General features: G+C 46.9%; 2 protein-coding genes across 3 annotated transcripts; one reads left to right on the top strand and one right to left on the bottom strand.

Moving 5' to 3' along the window:
* The first annotated feature begins 6,088 nt into the window (after positions 1–6,088).
* On the top strand, positions 6,089–18,218 carry ubxn11 (UBX domain protein 11). Of its 2 annotated transcripts, XM_042338635.1 has the most exons (14): positions 6,089–6,226; positions 6,752–6,789; positions 7,533–7,634; positions 8,053–8,153; positions 8,996–9,050; positions 9,674–9,744; positions 10,245–10,371; positions 13,635–13,852; positions 14,369–14,446; positions 14,806–14,953; positions 16,013–16,116; positions 16,769–16,839; positions 17,150–17,296; positions 17,601–18,218. In XM_042338635.1, exons 1-14 carry the CDS (start codon positions 6,153–6,155, stop codon positions 17,731–17,733), a joined length of 1,467 nt encoding a protein of 488 aa, XP_042194569.1. In that variant the 5' UTR covers positions 6,089–6,152; the 3' UTR covers positions 17,734–18,218. The 2 variants fall into 2 exon arrangements, with proteins under 2 accessions (XP_042194569.1, XP_007893084.1); XM_007894893.2 differs by lacking the exon at positions 7,533–7,634 and having other exon boundaries at positions 6,090–6,226.
* Positions 18,219–19,155: 937 nt separating this feature from the next.
* sh3bgrl3 (SH3 domain binding glutamate-rich protein like 3) lies at positions 19,156–25,370 on the bottom strand. The gene is made up of 3 exons (XM_042338824.1): positions 25,257–25,370; positions 20,301–20,468; positions 19,156–19,962 (listed from the first exon to the last, which is right to left on the bottom strand). Exons 1-3 carry the CDS (start codon positions 25,299–25,301, stop codon positions 19,897–19,899), a joined length of 279 nt encoding a protein of 92 aa, XP_042194758.1. The 5' UTR covers positions 25,302–25,370; the 3' UTR covers positions 19,156–19,896.
* Between the last annotated feature and the right edge of the window lie 94 nt (positions 25,371–25,464).

Below are 25,464 nucleotides of genomic sequence, written 5' to 3'. Positions count from 1 at the left end.
TAGGGAGGATGTCCCAAAGCACTGGAAAGATTGAGTTAATGAAAAATACAAATAGATTGAATTAGCTCCCAGAGCTTCCAACTTATATAAAACCTTGCCCATATTCTCTCCCACACAGGCTCCCCACCCCCATTACTCCGTGCAGATATCAGTGCGGATACCACACTGTTCAAGTTATAAACCAAGTCCCTTGCAACTACCACCCATAATTTATGCTTCTTATTACCATATAATGTCAATGGAAAATAAGTGCAGTTACCTTTGAAACTTTAACAACATGATTAACTTCCTTAAAGTTAAAAAATAACACAGGCAGTGACAAGGAAGTGAAAGGCTATTTTAATGATCTGAGATTTTAATTGGATGTTTATGTGGATGTTTATGTAATTTATCTCACCCTCTAACATCTCATCCAAAAGATAACACATTCAATAATGCAACACTGCCTCAGTGTATCAGGGCTGGGCTGTGAACCCATTAGCATCCAAGGCTGCACTCTCCACCTCTCAAAGCCAGTCAGGAACCTCGGCGTTTTGTTCGACCCTGAGCTGTCCTTTCTCCCTCACATCCGCACCACAACTGGCACCGCCTTCCATCACCTCCGGAACATCGCCAGACTACGGCACTACCTCACCCCTCACGCTGCTGAAACCCTGGTTCACGCCTTTGTCACCTCAAGGCTGGACTACGGGAACTCTCTCCTCGCCGGCCTTCCCGCCACCTCCCTCCACACTGCAGGTCATTCAGAACTCTGCAGCTCGTGTACTGTCCCGCACCAGGCTTCGGATCACATCACTCCCACCCTCGCTCGCCTCCACTGGCTCCCCATCCCCCAGAGGATTGATTTCAAGATCCTCATCCTCACCTACAAGGCCATTCACGGCCTCGCTCCCTCCTACCTCTCCAACCTACTATCCCCTACCTACCCGCCCGTACCCTCCGTTCCTCTGGCTCCGGTCTGCTCCACGTCCCCCGCCCCAACCGCCCTACCATCGGTGGTCGGGCCTTCAGCCTCTCAGCCCCCAGGCTCTGGAACTCCATCCCCCAGTGCCTTCGCCGCTTCCTCCCTTTCCTCCTTCAAGGCCGGTCTCAAAACCTTTCTCTTTGACCGAGCCTTCAGCTCCCCTCTCGACTCTCTTCCCCCTCCTCGCTCCCTCCCTTCCCTCCCTCACCCTGACCATTTCCCCCCTCCTCGCTCCCTCCCTTCCCTCCCCTCACCATTTCCCCCCTGCTCGGGTCATGACCCAACTGTGCAGCGCCTTGGGACGTCCTCCTGACGTGAAAGGCGCTTTATAAATGGAATCTTGTTGTTGTTGTTGTTGTAGCCACATATAATAACCATCCTTGCATTTGATATAGCACCGTAACACATCTTTGAGTCTCAAAGCACTGTAGAGAATATTACTGTAAAGTGAATTGATTGTATTTTTGTAGGTGAAAGCGCACAGCAGTGTCCCACAAAGAGTCGTGGATTGAGTGACCAAATTACTGTTATTTTTTGAAGGGATTATTACACTCGAAAAAGCGATCCACCAATCGGCTAACAACCGTGTTCCTGCTTACTGCTAGGTAAAAGGTACGTGGAGTAAGGAAACTTGCCCAGTGTTTCGCCCTAGCTGGGAATCGAACCCAGGTCCTCTCGCTTGTGAGACGAGTGCTCTAACCATACAGGACTCTAAGCTACACTAAGCTTCACACCCGGAGCTGAATATGCCTCCAGCTGGGACTAGACAAGGTTTGTTGGACGAGAATATTGCCTCAACATTTTCAACCTTTGGCTGCCTGTTACTTCAGGTCATTGACGCTTTTGATCATTGGAGCCTTAAAACGCAGGTAACAGTGATCTCTGTTTCTGCTGGGTCATTGAAAGGACGATGAACTTTTACAATCTCACACTCAATAAATCTCAGATCATTAAAATAGCCTTTCACTTCCTTTTCACTGTGTGTTTTTTTAACTTTTGGGAAGGTAATCATGTTGTTGAAGTGCCAAAGGTAACCACTTATTTTCCATTGACTTCATCATTACGATATTGCTTTTCCTGTTATCAGGTAATATCATGTGCTTTAAAGTCAGGTGAAGGTAAATGTTAAGGTATTTTTGTCTAAAGGAAGCTAGTTGGGAAGAAAGATCTTGCATCTAATAATAACATATCACACACAACAAAACACGAAATACTGCAGATGCTGGAATCTGGTCTCAGCAGGTCAGGCAGCATCTATGGAGAAAGGAAAGTGAGTCAACGTTTCAAGTCCACGACCCTTCGTCAGACTTGGGGCAAGTTGGGAGGGAGAGGTTTTTAAGAGACAAATTGAGAGGGGGAAGCAGGACAAGGATGAACAAAGTGTGCTAGTTGATGGGTTAACGAGGTGATAGTCTCCTAAAACATAAGGGGAGTTGTACAACAAAGGGGGGGTGGATTAAAACAAAACTGGGGAGAAAAGATTTAATAATGCAGAACAGGCAACACACCAGAGAGAGGCAAAGAGTGTCTGGGGTGATGATTGTAATGATAACAGAAGATAACTCTTCTGGTAACAGAAAGAAGGGGAAGCGGGGAAGGTGAGCTGTTATGGTCTGAAATGGCTGAAATTGATATTGAGGACAGAAGGCTGTAGGGTCCCTTAGCAGATAGATAAAATGCTGTTCCTCAAGCTTTCGCTGTGGATCATTGGGGACTATGGACAGAGAGGTCAGACTGTGAATGGAAGTGAGAGTTAAAATAGGAGGAGACTGGAAGATCAGGGTTGACCTTACGCACAAAATGGAGGCGTTCTGCAAATCGGCACCAATCTGCACTTAGTCTCCCCAAAATAGAGGAGACCACACCGTGAGCAGGGGATGCAGTATACTACACTGGTGGTAGTACATATAAACAGGTGTTTTACATGGAAGCTGTGTTTGGCTACTACTGTCGATGGGAATCCTTGGTCGAGGAAAAATGAGGACATCTCGGTTGCTCAGGCATGGAAGATTGCATTGTCAGAGCAGATGCGGTGGAGACGGAGGAACTGGGAAAATGGAATGGCAAAACAATAATATATAATAATTGGTGTCCTCTCCCGCACTAAACTTTGTGACCCCATCACCTCCATTCTCGCCCGACTCCATTGGATCCCTATCCTTCAGAGGATCCAGTTCAAAATCCTGGTCCTCACCTACAACGCCCTCCATGTCCTCGCCCCACCCTACCTCTGTGACCTCCTAACCCCCTACCATCCCACCTGCTTCCTCCACTCAGCCGGCTGTGGCCTGCTCCACGTTCCCCGACCCACCTGCCCCACCATTGGCGGGAGAGCCTTCACCCGCTCTGCCCCCAACCTCTGGAATTCCATCCACCAATCACTCTGCCTCGCCCCCTCCTTAGCCTCCCTCAAGTCCCGCCTCAAAATCCTCCTCTTCAACTATGCCATCAGTCACCCTCCCTTCCCTTCTCCCCCTGTGATCTCAGTTCGGGTATGAAATGCTGTATACTGTCCAGCGCCTTGGGACGTCCTCCCGATGTGAAAGGCGCTAAACAAATGTAATCTTGTTGTTGTAAAGATGAAGGTAAATGTTAAGGTACTTTTGCCTAAAGGAAACTAGTTGGGAAGAATGATCTTGCATCTTAATGTCCACCTGAACAGGATCTTGGTTTAAAATCTGCTCCAAAGGACAGCAAGTACAGCAATGTCAATGATCAGCCTGAATATCAGGCGCCTCTGTTCCTGGCATGATTGTTATGGTTCCTCCAAGGTTATTTGGGGAGCGGATGTGGTCTTCTCACTTCCTGTGGATGATTTTCATCCCAGTGTCGGGAATGCTGAGGGAATCGGCAGATCCCCCTCTGAATCAGATTTTCCCAAAACCTAGCTCCGGGAAACCCATTAGGAGTTAACTCCACAGATGTGCTTGTGCAAGGAGCCAAACTGGGAATGTTAAAATAAGATTCTTTTCATCTAGAAATGTGTTTGGAGATGATTATCTCATTGATCTTTATTGTGTTGGACTTTGGTACGTGAACTCCGAGGTGGCTTCATTTCAGTATCTTCAGTAAACACAGAAACAATGGAGAAGTACAAGTAAATGGCTCTAAGTGCAATTCGAGGGGTGGAGTGGTGGGTCATTGTGTACACATGGGGGATTAATGCTGATAGCTGTCATGAAATACTTTTTTCCACAAAGTCAGAAGGGTCAGAGTGGGGAATGCTTCCTGAAGTGGAACTGAAATTGGGTGATTTTCGGGTGGGGAAAGGAAAGAGGAAATATAATCCTATTTAAGTAGACTAACCCTATTTAACATTTGTCTTATCACACGCAATGTAACTTGCATTTGCTGTAACTTTCACTCGGGCACATTACTCACACCATATAAAAATAGGAATTGCTTTATGAAGCTCTGGAGAGCATGTAATACTGTTCTCCCCGCGAGTGGCGCTGTTATTGGGTCTACATTTACACCTTGGACTCCCAGCCACATTAGGGTCTGAAGTGCTTTCAGGGCAAAAGGCAGCAGCCAATTTGACAAGCAAAGTGCCAAAAACAACCGCCATGACGTGAATAAACAATTTATCTGGATAAATATTGACCTGCTTCACAGCATCGTCCTTTGGATATGACGTTAACCCGAGCTTCCCTGTCTGTGCCTGTTCAGGTTGACGTTAAAAGATCCTGCAATGCTATTAGAAAAGAGAGTTTCTCTCTCCCAGCCTTTTGGCTAAGATCTGTTCTGATCAGTTACTCCTTGGGATATGCATCTATCAGAAAAGTTCTGTTGAGGTTCCCTTGGGTTTACACGTCTGTAAGCAAATCTCCTCATAATAATGCATTAAGACGAAACTTAGGGCAAGTTTCCTTACTACTCACGCTTTGGTTTATTTAGCAGTAAGTAGGAAACCGATTGTTAGTTGATTGGCAGATTACTTTTCTAGGGTAATAAATCCTTCAAAAAAAATTGGTCACTCAATCCATGACTTTGTGGGACACAGTTGTGTGCAATTGGCTGCTGCATTTTGCCCACAAAATATACAGTCAATTCACTTTACAGTATATAACAACAAAATTATATTTGTGTAGCATCTTTCACATTGGGAGAACGACCCAAGGCGCCAATCAGTTTTTTGGACCTGAGCTGGGAGTCGGGATCGGGGAGGGTGGAGGGCAGGGAGAAAGGAGGCACGGTCGAAGAGGAGGGTCTTGAGATGGGTCTTGAAAGAGACAAGGGGATGGGGGATTGCGGGATGGAGTTTCAGAAGGTGGGGGCGAGTGGCTGAAGGCCTGCCCGTCAATGGTGGGGCTGGTGAGGCAGGAGACATGAAGCTGGCTGGAGCCTGCTGAGTGGAGGGAGCGGCAGATTGGTAGAGTGTTAGGAGGTCGCAGAGGTATTCTGTGAAGCGCTTTGAAACGTCTCGAAGACGTGGTAAGGAGCTAAATCAAATGCAAGGATCATTATTATATTATGGGAGGATGAGCTCCTGGCAGAAGCTGCCTTCGGTATTCTGTTTACTGGGATCAGTATTGCAGTGCTTCCGATGTGAGGGGTGTAATATGCCCTCACAGAGAGGAAGTGGAGACACTGAAAAGCAGAGCTCACTTGAGCACTTGGTCCTTGAGCGCGGGCCGGGCTTGCCCTGCTGGAGAGGCCATCCGGTCACCTGTTTTGCTCAGGTGATCGTGAGGACAGGTACCAGGTCCGCATTGTCCTTTGACAATTTGGGCCCCGGAGAGTTTAGGGGGAAAAGTGATGACTGCGAGGACAACCCCTCGTTCCCCTGTTGATTGCGATTCAGTCTACTTTGGTTTAAGGGGACGAGTGGCGACTATGGGTCCACCCACTGGGCAACAGTATCCCCACCATATGAGAGTTAAAGGGCCCTATCAAGGCAGCTTTTGATTGGATGGTGGGAGCCAGCTTTGATTGGATAGTGGGAGCCAGCCTTGATTGGATGGTGGGAGCCAACCTGTGATTGGATGGTGGGAGCCAACCTGCGATTGGATGGTGGGAGCCAACCAGTGATTGATTGGGTCGATGCTGTCTCCGTCGGAGGACCAATCATTGTGGCTCTTACTCTGCGGCTCAGCCAACCAGCTGTCAGCTGGCTGTGACCCTTAGCAACACAGTAAACAATGGTGTGGAGGCACTGGCGAGACCCAGGAGGTGGTTGGTGGGCACCATGAGCTCCCCGCTCTCAACACTGGGCAAACTGAGGAAGGTCTCCCTGACCCGACCTGAGGTGCAGCACAATGGGTAAGTCAAGCGAGCGCCCTCCTCCCAGCCTCCTCCAGAGCCTACCACCCAGCAACCAAGCTTCCACATACTACTACTAATCATAATAATGATGATGATGATGATGATGATGATAATAATAATAATCCTTGCATTTGATATAGCGCTTTTCACGTCGGGAGGACGTCCCAAAGCGCTTCACAGAACACACTGTAATGTGAATTGACTGTATATTTGTGGGCGAACGCGGCGGCCAATTGCGCACAGCAATGTCCCACAAACAGTCGTAGATTGAAAATGACCAATTTATTATTGTTTTTGGTTTTGGAGGGATTATTATGATGATAATAATCCTTGCATTTGATATAGCGCTGTTCACGTCTTCTCGACGTCTCCAAGCGCTTCACAGGATAGACTGTAAAAGTGAATTGACTGTTATGTTTGTGGGCGAAACGTGATGAATAAATGCTTTCTTCGGATCACCTAATAAATCTGTTTGGTTGCCGCCTTGGTGTGTAAAAGTCTATTTTGGTGTATTTATTACAGAAGGAGGGTGGTGCCATTTAAAGGGAGCTTCTACACAGGTAAGACAGTCCAGGTGGGATAGAGCAAGACAGAACAATAATAATTATTATTATCTATACATTGATACAGGTCAATGGGAGAAACTCCCTTTCCTTTTTGAAGAGGGATCTTTAACTGAACAAACACAGGTGTTGGGACCTTGGTTTGATGATGTAATCTGAAGGACGGTGCCTCCCAACAAAGCTGCACATTTCCCAGCATTGTACTGGAGTGTCTATACACTATATACACTATGAATTGAAACACCAGACGTGGCATTTGAAACCATTAGCCTTCTGCCTAATTGACTTCAACTGAGCCGGCTGATAGCTAGCAGTGTTTTCAGATACCATCATATTCCCTTCTCATCTGTAGCATTGTTCAGTCTTGTTAGTGTTAAATCAATGCCTCCATGTAACCCATGCTCTGCTCCTGTGAACCTGAGTTTGCCCTCAGCTTTGGGTTATTATGAATAATCAGTGGCACGCGATCCCTGCCTTTATCTAGAAACTGGGATCAGACAACAGAATTAGCTGTGGGACTTTGCAACTTTGAGGCTCAAAAAGAGAATTCAATTTAGTTTTAAAAACACTCAAAATGGAGTGAAATTTACAGCACTTGCGATAAGCGTCACAGGGAACTGCAGATTTCAGCCCACCGATAATGCAAATGGTGAAAATTCTAAACTTCTGTCAGTGGGTGCAATGTAGTGTCAACATTGTGCACTCGATGTACTTGAACTTTGTGTTGCCTCCTTCTGCAGAGGATGAGGCTGCATTGCTGAGTGAGATCTTGCCCCGTGCATCAGTGTCGCCAGCCTCTAGTTCAGTGCGTCTCACCCCGACTCAAAAGCCAAAGGCTAAAGGTATGGCCCACTGAAGCAACACTTGGAAGAGAAGAGGGAGGGTACTGATGCAAGTTTTGGTGTAGGAACTTCCTGATTTCTGTCTTTCAAAATGAGAAGTTTGAAATTCTCGACAACATGCCCATCATGTGGGATTTTTGTCAAGTAATTATTTGAAGGTAGAAGCGGCACCTCCACACTTCTGCCCTTTTAGAAATATAGAAACAGGAGTAGGCTATTCAGCCCCTCTAACTCTTCTGCCATTTTATAAGATCATGCCAGATCTGCACCTCAAGTCCAAGTTACCCGCCCTTGCCCCATAATCCCTTAATACCCTGACCTAAGAAATATCTATGTGTCTTGAAAATGTGAATGGATCCAGCTTTTCCCAGACAATCTTGTGTTCCTATGTCCCCCAACTGTGTTTGTGTATCTCCAGACACCAGTCCCAATGACATGGAGCTGATGTCCACCATGATGAGCAGATTGACTGAACTGGAGCAGAGAGTCCGAGCCCAAGCTCGAGAGATCAGCTCAAAGGTAAGGAAGATTCCCAATGAAGCCCTTTCCCCAATTGTAGCACTGAAAAAACAATACTTGGTTTGATGATAACAACAACAACAACTTGCATTTATATAGCTCCCTTCACATGGGGTAGCGTCCTGGAGTGCTTCACAGTGGTGGTGTCTGACAGCAAACCAGGGGGAAGGGGGAGGATATTGCACACATCTCAAAATGTTTCACAGAGCTTTTCTGTAAACCATAGTGACTGTGTATTTTGTAGGCCAACATGGAAGCCAATGCTTGCACAGCAATGTCCCCTAAAATAGCCATGAGGTGAATAATTATTTTTTTAATCTGGAAATTGTCGGCCAGGACATAGGGAGAAATTTTCTTTTTAAATGTGACATAGGATTTTTTCATCCACTTGTACAAAATTAAACAGGAGCTAAACACCTCACCTAAACCGCAGCGCCTCTGACAATGGAGGGCTGGACAATGAGCTCAAAGTCCTAACATTGCACAACATCCTGACTCAGAGTCGACAGCATGAGTGACATAATTCATTCAAATACAAGTTAGATTGATTTCTTTTGAAAAATAATATTTTGGGATACAGTGTATTGAGTAATTTGAGACATGACATATGGTAAGTGTAGTATACTGGAAAAAACAGGTAACTTTGGATCTTAAGGTTCCAAAGGTTTCCACTCTCTAATCCACACAGAATTAATTGCTGTCGACAGCACCATGATTGTAGCATGTGACTACCAGGGTGGTAAAGGCAAACCAGATGGACTTTGGTCATTTTTCATCTAGTAGTTGCTATGTTCCAAAGTATTTGCTTCAACAGAGATTAACTGAGGCTCTCTTCTTTGTAGAACAAGGAAATCACTGTTCTGGAGGAGAAGGTGAAAACACTGCAGCAGGCCAAAGGTAATCACATTTTATTGTCCCAGAATGAAGCTGATTGACTTTGCATCACTTTTTACAACAGACATATAAAAAGAAAACTGCGCCCTCTGAAGCTCTGACCCCATCGTGTCTGTGGTAGTGCTCGTTTCCCCGGACTTTGGTTAAAAACAACCGGTTTCCAAATTCAGTTTGGATTTGGGATTTTTCCACAATTGGAACCCAGCGAGACACCTGGGTTCAATTCCAGGCAGGGTGTAACCTTGGGCAAGTTTCCTTACTCCACACGCCTAATATCCTCCAAAAAATGAAAACAATAATAAATTAGTCATTTTCAATCCACGACTGTTTGTGGGACGCTGCTGTGCGCAATAGGCTGCCGTGTTTCGCCCACAAATATACAGTCAATTCACTTTACAGCATATTCTGTAAAGCGCTTTGAGACGTCGAGAAGACGTGAAAAGCGCTATATCAAATGCAAGGATTATATTGTTGTTATAATTGTATGCCGTCTTCAATCTTATACCAAAAGGATGCCACAGGTGGAGACAAAGTACATTGTCAGGTTCAGAGGCAGGATAAGGAGACAGTGTTACATTCAAATGATTTGTCACTCTTTGTTTTAAACCCCCCCCCCCAAAAAAAAGTTGATGAGCCCAAAAGAAAGCATGAGCTGGAGAAGTACCTGCAACTTCAGAACCAGGTGTGGGAAATGGAGGTAAGAGACTGCGCGTTGTTCAACAATATATTGAGGATGAGACTCTAAAGGCTGGGTGATGGCAGCTGGGAGAGCGGTGTCCACCTGCACTGTGCGTGACTAACTACAACAATTTGCATCTATACAATGCCCCTCATGCAGGGCAGCATCACAGAGTGCTTGACAGTGGCGGAGCATGGTTGAGCCAGAGGGAGGAGTCGTAAGCACAGTCGAAAAGGAAGGTCTTCAGGTGTGACTTGAAGATGGGGAAGTTGGGGGCAAGGCAGAGTGATTGAGGGAATGTTCTAGAGTTTGGGGGTGTAGTGGATAAAACACGGCCACCGATGGTGGAACAGAAGGCATGAAGGCCAACTAGGAGGCCAGAGTCAGTTGAGCAGTCATTTGAGTCAGTTTACATTCAGTGATAGAGAGCCAGTGGAGCCTGAGAAGGACTGGTGTGATTGGGTTACAGAGTTTAGGGCGGACCAATACGCTAATATTTTTGAAACTGTTTCTTCTAGAAGTTCCTAAACGATTACGGGATGACCTGGGTTGGCGACCAGGGCGACGAGAACAACAATGAGGACACGACTGAAGAGGAAGAGGAAACGAATGAGATAATCCTGAGCAACGGAATCTGGCAACCAGGTAAATATTGCTATGTGTGGGAAGTGACTGGGTCAGCTGGGTGAAAATCGCCATGTTTCTTAATGGATTCAATGTGATAATTATGAAATGTTGTATTTTTTTGCACCTCACGGTGGGACAAAGGCTAAATGCTTTTCACGCATCTATAAAAAATTAATAATAACAATCCCTGCATTTGACGCAACATTTTTTTCATGTCATCAAAGCGCTTCACTGAATTGACTGTAAAGTGTACAGACTGTCTATTTTTGAGATGAACAAACTCATGCTCATAACTCATCTCATTGCTGCCCCATTGTCATTGTGCTGTGATTCCTGCCAACTCGCAGTGAAATAATTTACTATATTAACACAGCTGTGTGTGTGTGTGTGTGTGGCACTGCTGTAATTTCACAGGCTTGAGGGAATGCACTGAGGTGGAGTCCTGCAACTCAGTGTTTAAAGCACACGCCTTCCAAGTGAGAGACCTGGGTTCGATTCCCGCCAGGGCGAAATGTTGAGCAAGTTTCCTTACTCCAACGACTCTGTTTAACTAGCAGTAAGTAGGAACCCAGCTGTGCCACATTTCGCCCACAGAATATCCAGTCAATTCACTTTACAGTATATTCTTTAAAACGTCTCAAAGTCATGATAAGGCGCTATGTTAAGTGCAAGGATTATTAGGAATGTTGTTTTAGAAAGGTGTACCTCACTCTGATTATGTCAGGAAATGATGGGCTTCCTGGATCCACAATTGAGCAGGTCCGCTCTGCATGACAAGAGCGCAGGGTCGGGTGTGAGGAGGGCAGTTTCGGGACAGTTGACTGCGAGTATTTCTTTATTTATTGTGCGAATTGTGTAAAGAAAGTGTAAGCCAAGCATGTAAAATTTGTGGAAACTGAGGTAGTCAGGTGGGTATTCATTCGAAAATAAATTTCAAAGGGCAGAGAAAATGTCGTCAGATAAGGCAATAATTTTTGTAGAGGGGGGCGAATGCTTCTGCAGTGGGATTTATTGATGCATCCAGCAGAGAAACAAAGAAGAAAGGTACTATTTACTTTGGTAAACCATTTGATTCCTGATGAAAAACACCGTCGTGTCTGACTGTCACAAAGAATGAGCTGGAAATGCATGATTCTGGAGTGTGGCTTGCCACCTCACAACCCAACACCACACTTTACTCAGCGAATGCACATTTCACAGAGCCAAGGCTGGATTAACATGGAGGAAAATCTCACCTTTAAAACCAAAAAAAAATCAAGCATAACTGCTTACTCTACTTCCTCAGTGCTTGAGCTGATACTGATCATATCCAGAGAGGAAGCCCTTGGGTTCTCAGCAGTCCATCCCACAGCTGAATAAGGGCAACTCATGGATTACTCTAATCTTGCTGGGTAGCTGTGCCCTCCATCCCTCCAGGTCACTAACTGACCGTCAGCTCTCGGGAGGAGCAGGCTGACCACTGCCGCGAGGAAGTCTCCCACGTGGGGTAAGTTTAGACGTTTCCACTCATCACTTGTCCTATATTCACAGAATGTTATAGCGAGTGCGTTTCTCTACATCAGCCACCTACCTAATCTAACCCACTCTCTTGCTTGCTCCTAGTACCCTGTAACTTTCCTCTTTCTCGAGGATCTATCTGATTCCCTTATTAAATAAATTGATGGTCATTGACTCAACTCCGGATTGTGGCAGAGAATTTCACATTCCAATTGCCCTCTGTGTAAAGAATTTATTTACAAACTTCTCTTAAATTCCTTTTGCAAACTGTCTTTACTTTGTCTCATGCTCTTCATTCACACAATGACTTCCATCATTGATCCATCCCTTGCTAATGTGAGCGCCTCGGTGTACGGACGTCCTAGGGAAGACTGTCCCAGGTCCTTGTCAGATATCTCGTGGGTTTATCACTTTGTCCATGTTGATATGATTGTTCACTTTCTCTTTGGGACATTGACTGACTCTGTAGTGATGGCCAAGAAGTCTCTTACTGCATCTCCTTACTCTTCAAAACCGGTTTTCCCCTTTGCTTTTACTGAAAGTCTTCACTTCTGTACATGTGCTTTCAGGCCGGAAACAAAACATAAACCCATAAGACACTTGTTTCTACTTTGGATGTTAACCATATAGTATCACATCTCGTTACAGTCTGCCTTACTTTCCACAGATTCCAGTATCCTTCATCTTGGTACCCAGAGCACCGTGGAGAATGTTAATCAACTAAACCACGTGACAGTTCCTGCCAAAAGTGGATCTCCATCCTTGCCTCCTGGAAGAAGCAATGAAAATGAACCGTACGATTTTGAAAGTGAGATTAGGAAGACACTGATAGCCCTCCAGGAGACTTCTGGCTTTCCATACTTGGAGGAACCACTTGTGCAGGGAGTGCAACAACTGCAGGATGGGATTAACGGCGCGATCCAGCAGGTCTCAGCAACCCTGAATATCCTCAACACCACCCTCCAGCAGCTCTTGAGTTCTCCTACACTCAGCGTCGAACCCACAGAACAGTCGAAGAGCCTATGAGGTCAACAGCATTAAGTCGGCACTGAGAAGACACCACAGAGCCTGGGGTTTGGGATCAGCCTCATTGCTCTCCTTTGTACTGTCTGTGAGGCCCATGTGTGACAGGAGCAGGAGGGGCGAGAGGGATCCTTGAGAATGTGGTCACTCCTGCTGATGGAAACCAAAATTTTTCAAGGAAAATAAATGCCTTGTTTCACTGCACTCGGTGTTTTTCTGTGTTTATATTCTCCCCAAGTCCTTTTGTAACCAAAAACCAACAAACGTGGATTAACTTTTTGATGCTTCTCTTTCCAACCCCCCCCCCCCCACCCAACCATTCCCGGTCTGTTCATTTCTGGTTACAAAGCTTCAGGAATTTCAGACATAATTCAAACCGGGCACTTCCATGTGGGAAACATCGGTGAGAAATTAAATCGAGGTTCTGTCTTCTTGCTCAGGTGGAACTTAAAAGATCTGATTTTGAAAGAGAGTGGGGTTGCTCTCTCCTGGTGATCTGTCTTGATAATCCTCCAGATTAAGCTGTTGCACTACTGTATATTTATACCAATTATAACAAGAGTTGTTGCAAATATCGACTCCTGCTGGTAACTACGTCTAGGAACTATGCAAACTAATAGTTGATGTCATTGGAGCGCTGTTCCCGTGGGTCGGAGTGACGTACGCCTGCTACAAACGGGGGGTCACTGTTTGCAAGTCGTGCAGTGAATTTCTTCTCATTTAGCCTTCGCCATTGTGGCACTGTGTGTGTGTGTTGACAGATGACACCATCCTCAAGCCGCCACAAATCGACTTCGATTTAATTCTGGAGAATATCAGAGAGTTGAACGTTCTGGCTGGCGAAGGGGAGGCGAAGGTTGAGCACGTGACCGGGGGAGCTGTGCTGAGGCGGCCTGACCCCATCCCCCTCACCCTCTTCAAAAACGGGATTGTCATGTTCAACGGCCCTTTCAGATCGTTCAAGGAACCTTCAACACAGGTAAGCAACCTTCTTCAATAAAAACTGAAACTTCAACACATGCAGGGGACTGTCTGATGCAGTGAATTGGAAACCTGCCCGTTCGGCAACAACAACTTGTATTTATACAGCGCTCCTCATGCAGGGTAGCGTCCCAGAGCGCTTTCACTTCTGAGACCTGACTTCAAATCCAATGCAAATTGATGGCATTAAGGTCTTTTCTGTGTGTGTGTTTCTCTCTCTCTGAATGGTTATAATACAATGGTAGCACTACACCTGGGCTGTGAACACCTGCTGCCTTCCAAAGACACAAGAGGTTTCGATGGAGGTTGTCCTTTGGCCCCTTCAACCTTTCACATATAATCCACAAATGTTTGTGGGCACTGCTGTGCGCAATTGGCTGCCGCGTTTCGCCCACAAAATATACAGCCAACCCACTTTACAATGTATTCTGTGAAGCATTTTGAGACGTCTCAACGACATGATAAGTTGCTATACATCAAACGCAAGGATTATTATTATGTTATTTTCCTTCAGCATTGCATGCAGGACTTCGCAGACGGATATTTCCCATCGGAATTGCAGAGCAAATTCCCAGACGGAATCCCATTCCAGGTAAAAGGAGAGAGTTATCAGAAATTTGACCTAATGGCTGTGACTCATTGTAACTGTCCGGTATTTGGAGTTCCTCATACTCGTGTACAAACCCCTTCACTCCGCTTTCTCCACTCAACTGGCTCTGGTCTTCTCATGTCCCTTGTCCCCTCCTATTATTAATCCACTTCCCAGCTTTCTCCTCAAATCCTGTACTATTTTTACTGCTCATCCTGTTGCCTTTTACTGCCTCCCTCATCAATCAGCTGCTTGTGAGAATGAATTCCCTGATGAGTCTCTGAGTGAAAGGAATGGGACTGAACCCTCTCGTTACCCATCTGTGGACCTAGAATGCGTCGCCGTGTGCTTTGCTCTCAAAGGTATCAGACAGGAGGGACGTGACGTTCCAGGAAAGGAAGCTGTACGCAGATTTCCCGGGAGTAGGGCAGACGATCGATGGCAGCCGTGTCTCCAGTGTTTCACTGGTGCAGTATCCCAAGGGAGTCCAGGTGACCAGCAAGTTGCCAGGTGAGTGGGGAATCACTCTCTGACACAATCCCAAAGGAGAGTTCCGTGGAGATGGCTCCGTGGAGTCAGGCTAACTGATTGACTTGCATCTGGTTTGACGAACATTATGCTCAGTCCTGGGCTCCCCTCTTTATGAGGGATATCAAAGCCATCTCAACGGAAATGGTACAGTTGAGATGCACTGGGAAGCGCTCAAGGACACTGTCCTGCGCGAAGGCCGTAATATTAATAGCAAGTTGTTGTTGTTGAGATGATCCCAGGCATTACTTATGGGGAGAGCAAGAGAGACTGGAGAAACCGGACTGTTTTCACTGGAACAGAAACAACTTGAGAGGAGACTTATGATGGAGTTTCTGTATTCAAAAATGATGAGGTGTTTGATAAGGTAAACGGGAGAAGAAGCTATTTTCACTGGGTGGTGAGTCAATAAGTAGAGGTTTAAGATTTAAGACCACCAAATAACAAACAAAAGAGAGAGGTTACGAGATTGGGGAGGGGGCAGGTAGGGCATGAATCCCCCTATCTCCTACACAGAAAATGCTGGTTGAAGCAGAATCCATAATAGCTCTTAAAGCCTGAGACTTTATTCTCTAACTGGCCTTGGCTGGAGTTTCTCCGAGGGACTACCTTGAGCTATAAACCTACTTTATGATTCTAAGGTAGCTTTTATGAGAATTTGGGGTAATTAAAATATATGTATTTTAAATAGTCACAGTTTAGGTGGGGGGGTGTGGTGAATGCTTCATTGCCAGATGTACTGTTAAACTGCCTGTTCGGGTGCATGCTAAAAGATCCCAAGATGCTGTTAAGACAGGTTTCTCCCAGTTTCTGTCCGACAGTTCTCCGGATGTATGGGTCATTCACTTCATGGCCGTGTGTGTGTGTTTGTGGGGAGAAACACCTCACTGTGCACAACTTGACCGCTGTGCTTGCCAACAAATACAGTCACTAAACTTGACAGCAGCTTGCCGTGAAGCACTTTGAGATGTTTGCAGGCGCTGTAACAAATGTAGGGAATTATTTGCTTTATCTGAGTACACTTCTCTTGTAACTTCGAAGGGCAAAAGTTGACGGTGGAGCAATTTCTTAGGAAGCTGCCCAGGAACGTGATCAAAGGTGGAAAAGTGATCGACATCAGAGAGGAGATTGGAGACAGCCTTCAGGTAATGTGACCGTGACTGACGTGTGGATTTACTGAACCTCATCTGAATAGATTAAACAGATTACTTTAATAATAATCATTGCATTTGATTATCACATCATTGAGCCATCTCAAAGCTCTTCACAGAATATATTGTAAAGTGGATTGACTTAATATTTGTGAGCGAAACACAGCAGTGTCCCACAAGCTGGTGGATTGAGGGACCACATTTTTTGGGGGGAGTGGGTGGTGGAGAGATACTTACCCACGGAAAACAATACGCCAATTGACTAATAAGCGGGAACAGCCATTGCATTACTCCAGAGGCACATGGAGTAATGAAACGTAAGGTTTTGCCCTGCCCACTATGCTGGGGCCTCCACCTGTTACAGGGTGAAAACACGCATCTGTTCCCAGACAGCATTAATCTTCACAACGTGGATGAGAGAGCTGATCCGGGGAGACTTTGTAGTTTATTATGTACCACGTGTTAAGCACATGCACAGAAGTGTCGTTAATTACTAACAATCACTGGATCCATTGGACTTGGGAGGTGGGAAATGTTAACTGTGGGTCTGGGGGTTGTTCTGCTCTGTGTGAAACTCCTCTAGATTCCTCACTGATGGGGTCAAATTGCCCTAATCTCACTGTAGGTTATTTCTGTCTCCCTTTAGGGTCAGTCAGGGAAAAGGAGCAACGGTGTGATCCTCATTGAAACCTCATCTCTCATCTCAATGAAGGAGAGGTACGAACAGGGTGAGGAGGGGCTGCCGTTTCCCTGTCAATTGGACCATAATTAATGTACGGACAGGGGCGACGGGAGAGCAGAAGGTGGGCCCTGGCATAGGGAGGGGTCTGGCAGGGGAAGGGCTGAGCAGAAGTAGGGTGGGGCCAGGGAGACTGTAATCTCTGTGGGAAATGTTAACCGTGGCTGAGCTATTGCCCTCTTGAGCATCACTGACCGGCTGCTGTGCACCTCCAGCCTCGTTGTTTTGGGAAGCTTCAGAAATTATCATGCGTTTAACACTCGCTCACTTTGTCCTAATTGGTCACAGGCTGAAGGTGAAGGAGAAGAATAGGTCATCACTGGATACCATCACCACGCTGAGGATCAAGTCCGAGAACGGCGAGCAGACGTACATTGCCAAAATGCTTTTCTCGGAAACAGTGAGAGAGCTTCGGCAGTACCTGGATCACAGCAGGTGAGAGGCTCAGTTGTGTGCCCCCAGCAACCACCATTTTGTTTTAAGACAGAGTCCCATTCTGCTCTGATTGGAGGAGATGGAACACAGCCGGAGACTAGGACAGTGCAAGTGACTCCGCAGCACAGCGAAGCCACTGCAGCCTCAGGAGGCTGCTGGAGGCAGAAGATCCATAGCCTTGTAAATTTCAACTTTTCAAATGATTTTCAAAATCTCTGACTGTCCAGTGCCTTCGGACCTCCTCCCAACATGAAAGGCGCTACACAAATGTAATTTTGCATTGTATTATTATTCTCTTTTGTAGATCACAGCCACTGGTAGATTACGATATTGTCAGCAGCTTCCCTCAGCAAGTCTACAGCGACCTGGACAAGACACTGGAGGAATACGGTTTGGTCCCCAATGCCATGCTAATGCTTCAGGCCTGCAAACACTAGCTCTGACCCCAACCCACATGGGTTACCTAAACCCACCCACCATTAGCCCACTTCCTGTTCATTTAAATGAGTCACACGCCTTTATTCCTGTGTTGGGTGAGACTCACTGAGAAAGCTGAGGGAAAAGGACTGGTTATGTGTCGCAAAGCCACCCTTGTGATTCCCTCCTTACCCCGAGTGCCAATCATTCTCTCCAATTCCCCCTTTGTGGCCGGAATTTTTTCTTTTGAGTTATGTCAAAAACAGATGTCACCCTCTTCCTCTCTCCCACATCCAAATATTACCTTTTTTTTTCCAGTCTCAGTTTCTTTCCCATTACGAGGCTATTCAAAAGATCGTAGAGTGAGAGATGAGCCGCTGGTGTTTCACTCACATTCCAAACTCCACCGCTTCCCGCATACTCCTGTTGTTCGCTCACTTACTTGCTCCCCAGAACTGATGTCAACACACAGAATTTGAGAAAAATAAACCTTTCATTCGATAAAGCGCCCTCGACGTCAATATTTTCATTCAATATTTTCAAGACGGAGGCAGATAGATATTTGTTAGGTCAGGGTATTAAGGGATATTGGGCAGGGTGGGTAACTGGACTTGAGGTACAGATTAGTCTTGACCTTATAGAATGGCAGAACAGACTCGAGGGCTGAATAGCCTTCTCCTGGTTCTATGTTTCTAGCACGTCTCAAAGTGTAGCCAAGGACAGATGTGTGCATGTGTGTAGGTAGTGATAATCATATTATTTACTCCCCTCCTGCATTGTAAACACACCAAGGAATTTCCACCCCCCACCCCTCTCCTGCCAGCATCGATTCTGGCTAAACCCATTTTATTCATCTATATACACACAGGCCCATTGCACTCTCCCCCGTCCCCACCCACTCCTAAGCTGGAGTTCAACAGCTGCTCTGCAGTAGGTTGGCCCCAGGTATGAATGAAACACGGAGCAGCTAATGCTGGGTTCAGAACATCTTTTAATATCTTCCTGGAAGACGATTATTGAGGCTTTGGCAGAAACTCCAATTAGGGTCCAGGCTGCGGTTGGGCAGGGGGCACAGGAGAGCGAGCAGCTGTCTGAACCCAGGCTTCAGCGTCACCTCGGCACACACAGGAGGAATCAAGGCGTGGAAACAGTTGCAATCTCTTAGGCCCGACATTGTACACACAGCACGCAGGCACCATCACAGACGGCAGCCAGCTCAGTGGACTATCCCTCCCAGGGCATAATGTGACCGCATCAGGCACTTCGCAAAGCCTCCCTGCACCCTAGTAACATTTCCAAACCCCCTGGGAAGACCTGGACCAGCACATTGCTGCCTCCTCCCCCTCCGTCTCCCTGCACAAAACCCATCTGCTCTGAAGCCCCTTCATTGCAAGACTTTTCTACACTAGTTTTTAAGCACCTGGTTTAAGCAATATGATGAGGACACGACTCCCTTTGAAGATGTTTAATGGGGGAGGTGCAAGAAAGAAGGTGTCCCGGGGATGGGGGGGGGGGGAGAAAAGTGGCGGGAGGATTTCTCACTCATTTTCTAGGATGGCATTCACAACACTAGATACTTTCTTATCGTTAGATGCTGCTCTAAGAGAAGTTCAACCAACATCATCTTCTTCATCACCAATGCCTCAAACACGACTAAGTCCTAATTATTAACAAGACTTACAACAGACTGAGATGGCAACCCTCAGGTCCCGGCAGGGCAGTAAAGAGCTTGGAGGGGAGGGGGCTAGAGGGACATGGTCCTGACAGGTGAGTAAAGAGTAGAGTCATGGTCCTGACAGATCAGTATAGAGTTATGGTCCCGATAGGTAAAGAGTTAATGTCCCAGCAGACGCGTACTCAACAGATAGAGAATCCGTCGCCATCCTTAGGGGTATCTACACTTAAGGCATTGCGCAGCACTACATTTTGGGGGGAGGCGGAGGGGATGGTAAAGGGTCGTAGTCCTGACAGGTCAGTAAAGGGTCATGGTCCCGGCAGATAAAGAGTTAATGGCCAGCAAACAACAAGTGCTCAGCAGAAAGAGAAGCCGTTACCATCCTTAGAGAAATCTACACTTAGCCTTGCACAGCACTACATCAGCACCGCATGTGGGAAGGCGAGTCCAGTCACTACTGTCCTGGGCTTCCCCAGCACTGGGCCAGGCCCAGGCCGCAGGTCTGAGGTCAATCCAGCTTCAGGAACTTCATCACCGTATCCCCTTCCACAGCCTCCACAAAATCCTCGTGCCCCTGGAAGACAGACACACAGCCAATCCATCCCAATCACTGCAATGGTTTGTTTGATACATCGACTTGCACCCCAACGCATGCATACCTCACACACACACAAATCCCCTCCCACACATACCACTCACTCATATTCCCTCCTACAAATACACAATGCAAACCCGCACCCAGTCACTCACACACACACATGATCCCCAACACACGCCTCACACGCACAACCCACTCACACACACTTTCTGGAGTTCCCTGACCAGCCCCCTCCCACTCCCATTTGAATGCCGTGATATATGGACCTTGTGTGTGTGCGTGTGTGTGTGTGGGTGGGGGCGTGAGGTGCTTACCCCACAGTACTGCTCCCCGTTAAAGATCTGTGGTGGACAAGCATCGGGAATCCCTGTTTTCTTCCTCATTTCCTCCTTCAGAGAGTTCTCCTGCGAGATGTCGATCAGCTCGTACTTGACCCCTTTCGCGTCCAGGACGCGGATCACCTCAGCCTGACTGGACTTCACCTGTGTCAGGACAAAATAGCAAGAGCGTTAACGAGGGCAGGGGCTAACTCTCTGCTCACGGTGTGAATTGCACATTAACAGACAAGTTTGTTACAGGGCCAGGAATGTCAAATCATCTCAGTGATTCATAGGACATTCCTGACTTTGTCACAATGATTTTGGGCACAGAAGTTTTCCCAACAGCCGTGAAGTGAATGATTTTATGTGTCTGGATGATTGTCGGCAAGGACATCAGGAGAGAGAAACTCCCTTCTCTTTTCCAATAGCATCACAGGACTTTTAGCGTCCACCTGCACAGGCACAGACAGGACCTCAGTTTGATATCACCTCCGACAATGAGGTGCTCGCTCCAGTCAGCCTAGACTGTGAGTAAAAGTTTCAACATGGGCAAAAACACAATCCGGAGTGCCGTAATGTAGTGCTTAGAGCACTCGCCTCGCAAGCAACAATACCCAGGTTCGATTCCCGGGGGGGCGAAACATTAGGCAAGTTTGCTTACTCCACACATCTCTACTTATCGAGCAGTAAGTAGGAATCTGATTGTAAGTCAATTAGAAGATCAGTTTCTAGGGGTAAGAATTGCTTTTAAACAAAATGGTCACTCATTCCACGACCGTTCGTGGGACACTGCTGTGCGCAATTGGCCGCCGTGTTTTCTGATGACAAACTACAGTCAATCCACTTTATAATATATTCTGTGAAGCGGTTTGAGACGCCTCAAGGATGAGGCGCTGTACCAAATGCAAGGATTATCATCATTATTATATACAATTTCCCTGCCTTTGCTCAGCCTGCTGAGTAACAGCCTCACAGCTCCGGCCAAGACAGACTTGGCTGACATCACGCCCTCCTCACAAGACCTTTCCCCACCCACCCACTGAGCAAGACTCGCTTAGAACAAACATGGCTTCCAGGCAAGTCAGCAGTTGAGAGACCAAATTCCCCAGTTTCCTGCACACAGATCAGGTTTCTCACTCGCTTCCTCCACTGCAGATGTATCCTGTTCCCCCACGTCTACTCAGGAGGGAACTGTGGCAAAAAAAACAATATCAGCCCTCACATTTGATAAGCGCCCACTGAAACATCTCAAAATGAAATCAAACAGGCACTGAAATTATTGGCAAACACAGCAGACAATGTGCACACAAACAGCTGTGACGATAAGGATCCCATTTGGGATTTGTCAGCCGGGATACTGAGCGAACGAGCGAGAGAAAGTGAAAACCTCCCTTTTCTTTTCCAATAGCTTTGCGGGATCTTTAAAGTGACACGAGCGCGAAGGATTCATTTGGAGGAAGGCATCTCTGACCATAATAAACGATATATATTAAAGATATAGCATCTCATCACATAGTTGAGACATTTCAAAGTGCTTTACAGAATAAAGTGGATTGACTGTATTTTGCAAAATGCAGCCCTCCCCCAGTACAGTGCTTGAGCTGAAGACCAGACTTTGGGGCTGGAACTCATGTCGGAGTGCGTCACAGAGCGTGTCTGGCAGCAATGGCGAGATGGACGCAATGTGATGGAAGTTGTCTCAAAAACCTAATAACCTTGGCCACACCGCCTTTGGAATCGAGCCAAAACCACTTACGAAAAAAAATATTGGCAGGAAGCTTATCCTCGGGGTGTTGTCTGCTTGTGTGTGCGGAGAGGGAGGTGGCTGAGATCAGGTGGCCAGCAGCCCCTCAGGGGGAGGGGAGTGGAGCGAGAGGAAGAAAACAAACAGAAACCAGTAAAGCTCTTCCAATCCATTGAGCCATTCAATAAAAGCTGACACTGATTATGCCAGGAGGCAGGAGGCAGATAATGAGGAATTCCCAGGACACATTAAAGTGTCATTTAACATGTCCCTAAATTCCTAGGAAGTGCACAGAGGCAAGCTGTTAAACCGGATAAACGTCAGCGCTGGGAGGCTCGGTTGCAATCGAACATTTTCTGTAAATGAGTTTAAATCCCACCTGATTCCTGAAGCCTCAGCCCTCGGGCATTCAGATCAGATCGCTCTAGGTCCGGGTCCCAGGCCACATGCCAATCTCCGCTCAGATTATTAGCTAAAAGATGACACAAAGTACTCGCTGCCACAGTCCTTCCTGCCGCGAATTTATTGCATTGCTGTATCATGGCGTCTTTTGAAGGGTTTAGGAGAAAGTTGCATGCTTATTTGTAATTAAGGAACTGAAAATATCCCCGGCCCACAGTCACAGGCAGAGCGTGAGGTGTGGTGCGAGGTAGTGATCTTTCCCTGAACCTCAGAAGACACGCGGCAGAGCGAGCCCCTGCCACCACTTTGATATTTTTTAGAGAATTACGTTACTATCAGCTCAGAAGCTGCTCATTCATCCACCCGATTCCTCTCCTGCCAGGAAATCTCTCATCTCAGCCTTGGGCTTGTTACCAGAGTCAGATACTGCACCATCCAGCTTCCCAATAAAAGCCTCCACATCATCCCCAAACTCAAAATCCTTTCATTTCCATTCAATGAAAGTTGTTGGAAAAGAAAAGGGAAGTTTCACTCTCTTAAGTGTGCTGACCGATAATTCCCCCTCAAATAAAATTAGTCGCTCACTCCATGGTTTCTGTGGGGCATCGCTGTGCGCTGATGTGTTTCGCCCACAAAATATACAGTCACCCCACTTAACAGCGTATCCTGTGAAGGGCTTTGAGCTGTCTGAACAACGTGATAATGTGCTATATTAAATGCAGCGATTAATTAATTAAAATTCCCCCAAAACTTGGTTAGTTCCTTGCTGATACCATCGATTCTACAGTTTCAAATCACCCTGTCGCTGCTGCACACGCCCAACGCTTCCTACGCTCTCTCTTCTGCTTTTGCTGACTTTATTTTGAAACTGCATCGCAAGGCCCCAGTGAAACACAAACCACAGCGTCGCAAATACTCAGAAACGAGCCACACAGTTTACTCTCCACGAACAGTCTTCCGCACCCGCCTACAAAAGACGTAGACCCGACAGCAATCACCCATCGAGCGCTTCAAGACATTTGGGACATTTTACGCACTGTATCAAATGATAATAACCCTTGCATTTGATAGAGCAACTTATCACGTCGCTAAGATGCCTCAAAGCACTTTGTAGGATATACTGGAGAGTGGGTATTTTTGTGCAAGTGCCAGAATTCATTCATCCATTCATTCATTTCATGGCTCATCTCCTCGACTCTTAAGTAGGAGGGAGGGAGGAAGGGATTTGCTGGGACAGTTTAAAGCGAGTTCCACCCGTCCCTTTAACAGAGACTACACAACGCAAAGAGCTCAAGACTTCGCACACACACACACACACAAAAATAACGCAATGAAATAACCTTTTTTTTAAAAAAAAGCATTTAAACACAATTACGGTGCATTAAAGTTGACACCGGCCGTGAGGTTAACACTGATGGAAAAGGATGGAAATCTGCTGCACAGACAACCCCGCCAGAGAGAAAGAAATAAGATTTTTTTCACCCACCACCCACCCAGTCTAAAAACACCCGAATACAATTACGGCTTCATTATGCGCTCTGGGTGTGTAGTGTAGTGCGTGTAATAATAATAATAATAATAATAATAATCCTTGCATTTGATATAGCGCTTTTCACGTCTTCTAGACGTCCCAAAGCGCTTCACAGAATATAGTGTAGTGTAGTGTGTAAATACAACATTACACACTGCCCCTCGGAGTGGGTGTTCTGTGGTGCAGTGTGGACCGGACGCGGCCCCCGCGGGGCTGAGGCTACTGTGTAACACGGCTTCAGTCCTCCATCGGATACATTCCCTTCTCACGGCTCTCGCTGCGGGTTTTGCGGGGACAGGGCGTTGTCACCCCCACACACACACACACACACTCACACACCCACACACACACACTCACACACCCACACACACACACACACTCACTCACTCACACTCACCCATTCATACACTCACTCACACCCACTCATACACTCACTCACACACACTCACTCACACACACTCACTCACACTCACCCATTCATACACTCACTCACACACACCCACTCATACACTCACTCACACACACACACACACTCACCCACTCATACACTCACTCACACACACACACCCACACTCACACACACACTCATACACTCACTCACACACACACCCACTCATACACTCACTCACACACACCCACTCATACACTCACTCACACACACTCACACTCACTCACTCACTCACACTCACCCATTCATACACTCACTCACACACACCCACTCATACACTCACTGACACCCACTCACACACACCCACTTATACACCCACTCATACACTCACTCACACCCACTAACACCCACACCCTCACACACACCCACTCATACACTCACTCACTCACTCACTCACACCCACTCACACACACCCACTCATACACTCACTCACTCACTCACACCCACTCACACACACTCACTCACTCACTCACTCACACCCACTCACACACACCCACTCACTCATACACTCACTCACACCCACACCCCCACTCCCCCCCCCCCCCCCCCCGAGGCATCTCTGTGAAACTAACCCATTATTTGTGGTCGGACTTCGCGAACCCCCCAAAAGGCAATGGTCAGTTTCACGGATGTCTCGTTATCAACGCTGCACTCTCTTCCTTTCTTTCCTTCCTTCCACTTTCTCTCTCACTCCCTCCCCACTCCCCCCCACCCCCCCTCCCCCCCCACACCCCACACCCCCCCCTCCCCACACCCCCACACCCCCCCTCCCCACTCCCCCCCTCCCCCCCCACACAGCCCCCCCTCCCCCCCCGCAATACTCACACCCCTGGACCCGGTCACTGTGGTATAGTACACTTTTACGCTCATCTTCTCCGCTGCGCTCTCTCTCTCTCTCTCTCTGTGTATCTCTCCCGAGCGCTCACTCACTCACTCACTCACTCCCCCCCACACACCCCCAAAGCAAATGAGAGGACAACTTCTCCATGTGATATAACAGTGCCCAATTGCACTCGTCCACTTGATCCACGTC

The sequence above is a fragment of the Callorhinchus milii genome, unplaced genomic scaffold, assembly GCF_018977255.1.
Source record: "Callorhinchus milii isolate IMCB2004 unplaced genomic scaffold, IMCB_Cmil_1.0 Scaffold10, whole genome shotgun sequence".
In the NCBI taxonomy this organism is placed as follows: Eukaryota; Metazoa; Chordata; class Chondrichthyes; order Chimaeriformes; family Callorhinchidae; genus Callorhinchus; species Callorhinchus milii.
Note: the sequence above shows the minus strand (reverse complement) of the source record. Positions and strands in the feature narration are given on the sequence as shown.